This window comes from Sinocyclocheilus anshuiensis, unplaced genomic scaffold (genome assembly GCF_001515605.1).
Source record: "Sinocyclocheilus anshuiensis isolate Anshui unplaced genomic scaffold, SAMN03320099.WGS_v1.1 scaffold1582, whole genome shotgun sequence".
In the NCBI taxonomy this organism is placed as follows: Eukaryota; Metazoa; Chordata; class Actinopteri; order Cypriniformes; family Cyprinidae; genus Sinocyclocheilus; species Sinocyclocheilus anshuiensis.
Window position 1 is genome coordinate 53,217 of NW_015542419.1, and position 1,594 is coordinate 54,810.

Consider the following 1,594-nt stretch of genomic DNA (forward strand, 5'->3'; position numbering starts at 1 on the left):
AGGACAGACGTGGACACAGAACAGAGATGGACATGCTGAACATGCGTGATGGACAGAGCAGGTTTGATCACATGACCAGAGCATCACTGACACGCTAAACACACACACGAATGAGCGCGTGATGTGAGCTGATCATGAGTGACATGACCTTTGACCTCTCGCACTCATCTACCTGCTCCACTGAGGCTACTGCCAAAACTGAGCACAGGGGCCACGGGGCCCAAACCGAAGCCCCCAAAACTAACAGGCGCAGTGGGGCCACCGCTGGGGGCCAGAGAGCCAAATCCTGACGAGACACACACACACACAGGCGAGAGTTAAAAACAACTGCAGTGTGTTAGAGACACTGGAGACTCACTGCACACACTCACTCACACACACTCTCTCTCTCTCTCTCACACTCACTCACTCACTCACCCACTCACACACACACACACACACACTCTCTCTCTCTCTCACACTCACTCACCCACTCACTCACCCACTCACACTCACACCCACACACACACTCTCTCTCACACTCACTCACCCACTCACACTCACACACACACACACACACACACACTCTCTCTCTCTCTCTCTCACACTCACTCACCCACTCTCTCTCACACTCTCTCTCACACACTCACACACACACACACACTCTCACACCCACTCACACTCACACACACACACACACACACTCTCTCTCTCTCTCTCTCACACTCACTCACCCACTCTCTCTCACACTCTCTCTCACACACTCACACACACACACACACTCTCACACCCACTCACACTCACACACACACACACACACACTCTCTCTCTCTCTCTCTCACACTCACTCACCCACTCTCTCTCACACTCTCTCTCACACACTCACACACACACACACACTCTCACACCCACTCACACTCACACACACACACACACACACTCTCTCTCTCTCTCTCTCACACTCACTCACCCACTCTCTCTCACACTCTCTCTCACACACTCACACACACACACACACTCTCACACCCACTCACACTCACACACACACACACACACACTCTCTCTCTCTCTCTCTCACACTCACTCACCCACTCTCTCTCACACTCTCTCTCACACACTCACACACACACACACACTCTCACACCCACTCACACTCACACACACACACACACACACTCTCTCTCTCTCTCTCTCACACTCACTCACCCACTCACTCACCCACTCACACACACACTCTCTCTCCCACTCACACACCCACTCACACACACACTCTCTCCCACTCACACACACACTCTCTCTCACACTCACTCACCCACACACTCTCTCTCTCACACTCACTCACCCACTCACTCACACACACTCACTCTCTCTCTCACACTCACTCACCCACTCACACACACACTCTCTCTCTCTCACACTCACTCACACACACTCTCTCTCTCTCTCACTCACCCACTCACACACACACACACACTCTCTCTCATACATACATACACACTCTCTCTCATACATACATACACACACTCTCTCACACACACACACACACACTCTCTCTCATACATACATACATACACACACTCTCACACACACACACACTCTCTCATACACACACACA

General features: G+C 51.8%; 1 protein-coding gene across 1 annotated transcript in view; it reads right to left on the reverse strand.

Annotated features, from left to right (window-relative positions):
• The window catches only part of LOC107693476 (nuclear pore complex protein Nup54-like), a 10,785-nt gene that overhangs the window by 5,969 nt on the left and 3,222 nt on the right, over positions 1–1,594 (reverse strand). Inside the window, exon 3 of the mRNA XM_016492880.1 lies at positions 173–286. Within this exon, the coding sequence (XP_016348366.1) occupies positions 173–286 (114 nt within the window). The remainder of the gene's footprint in view (positions 1–172; positions 287–1,594) is intronic.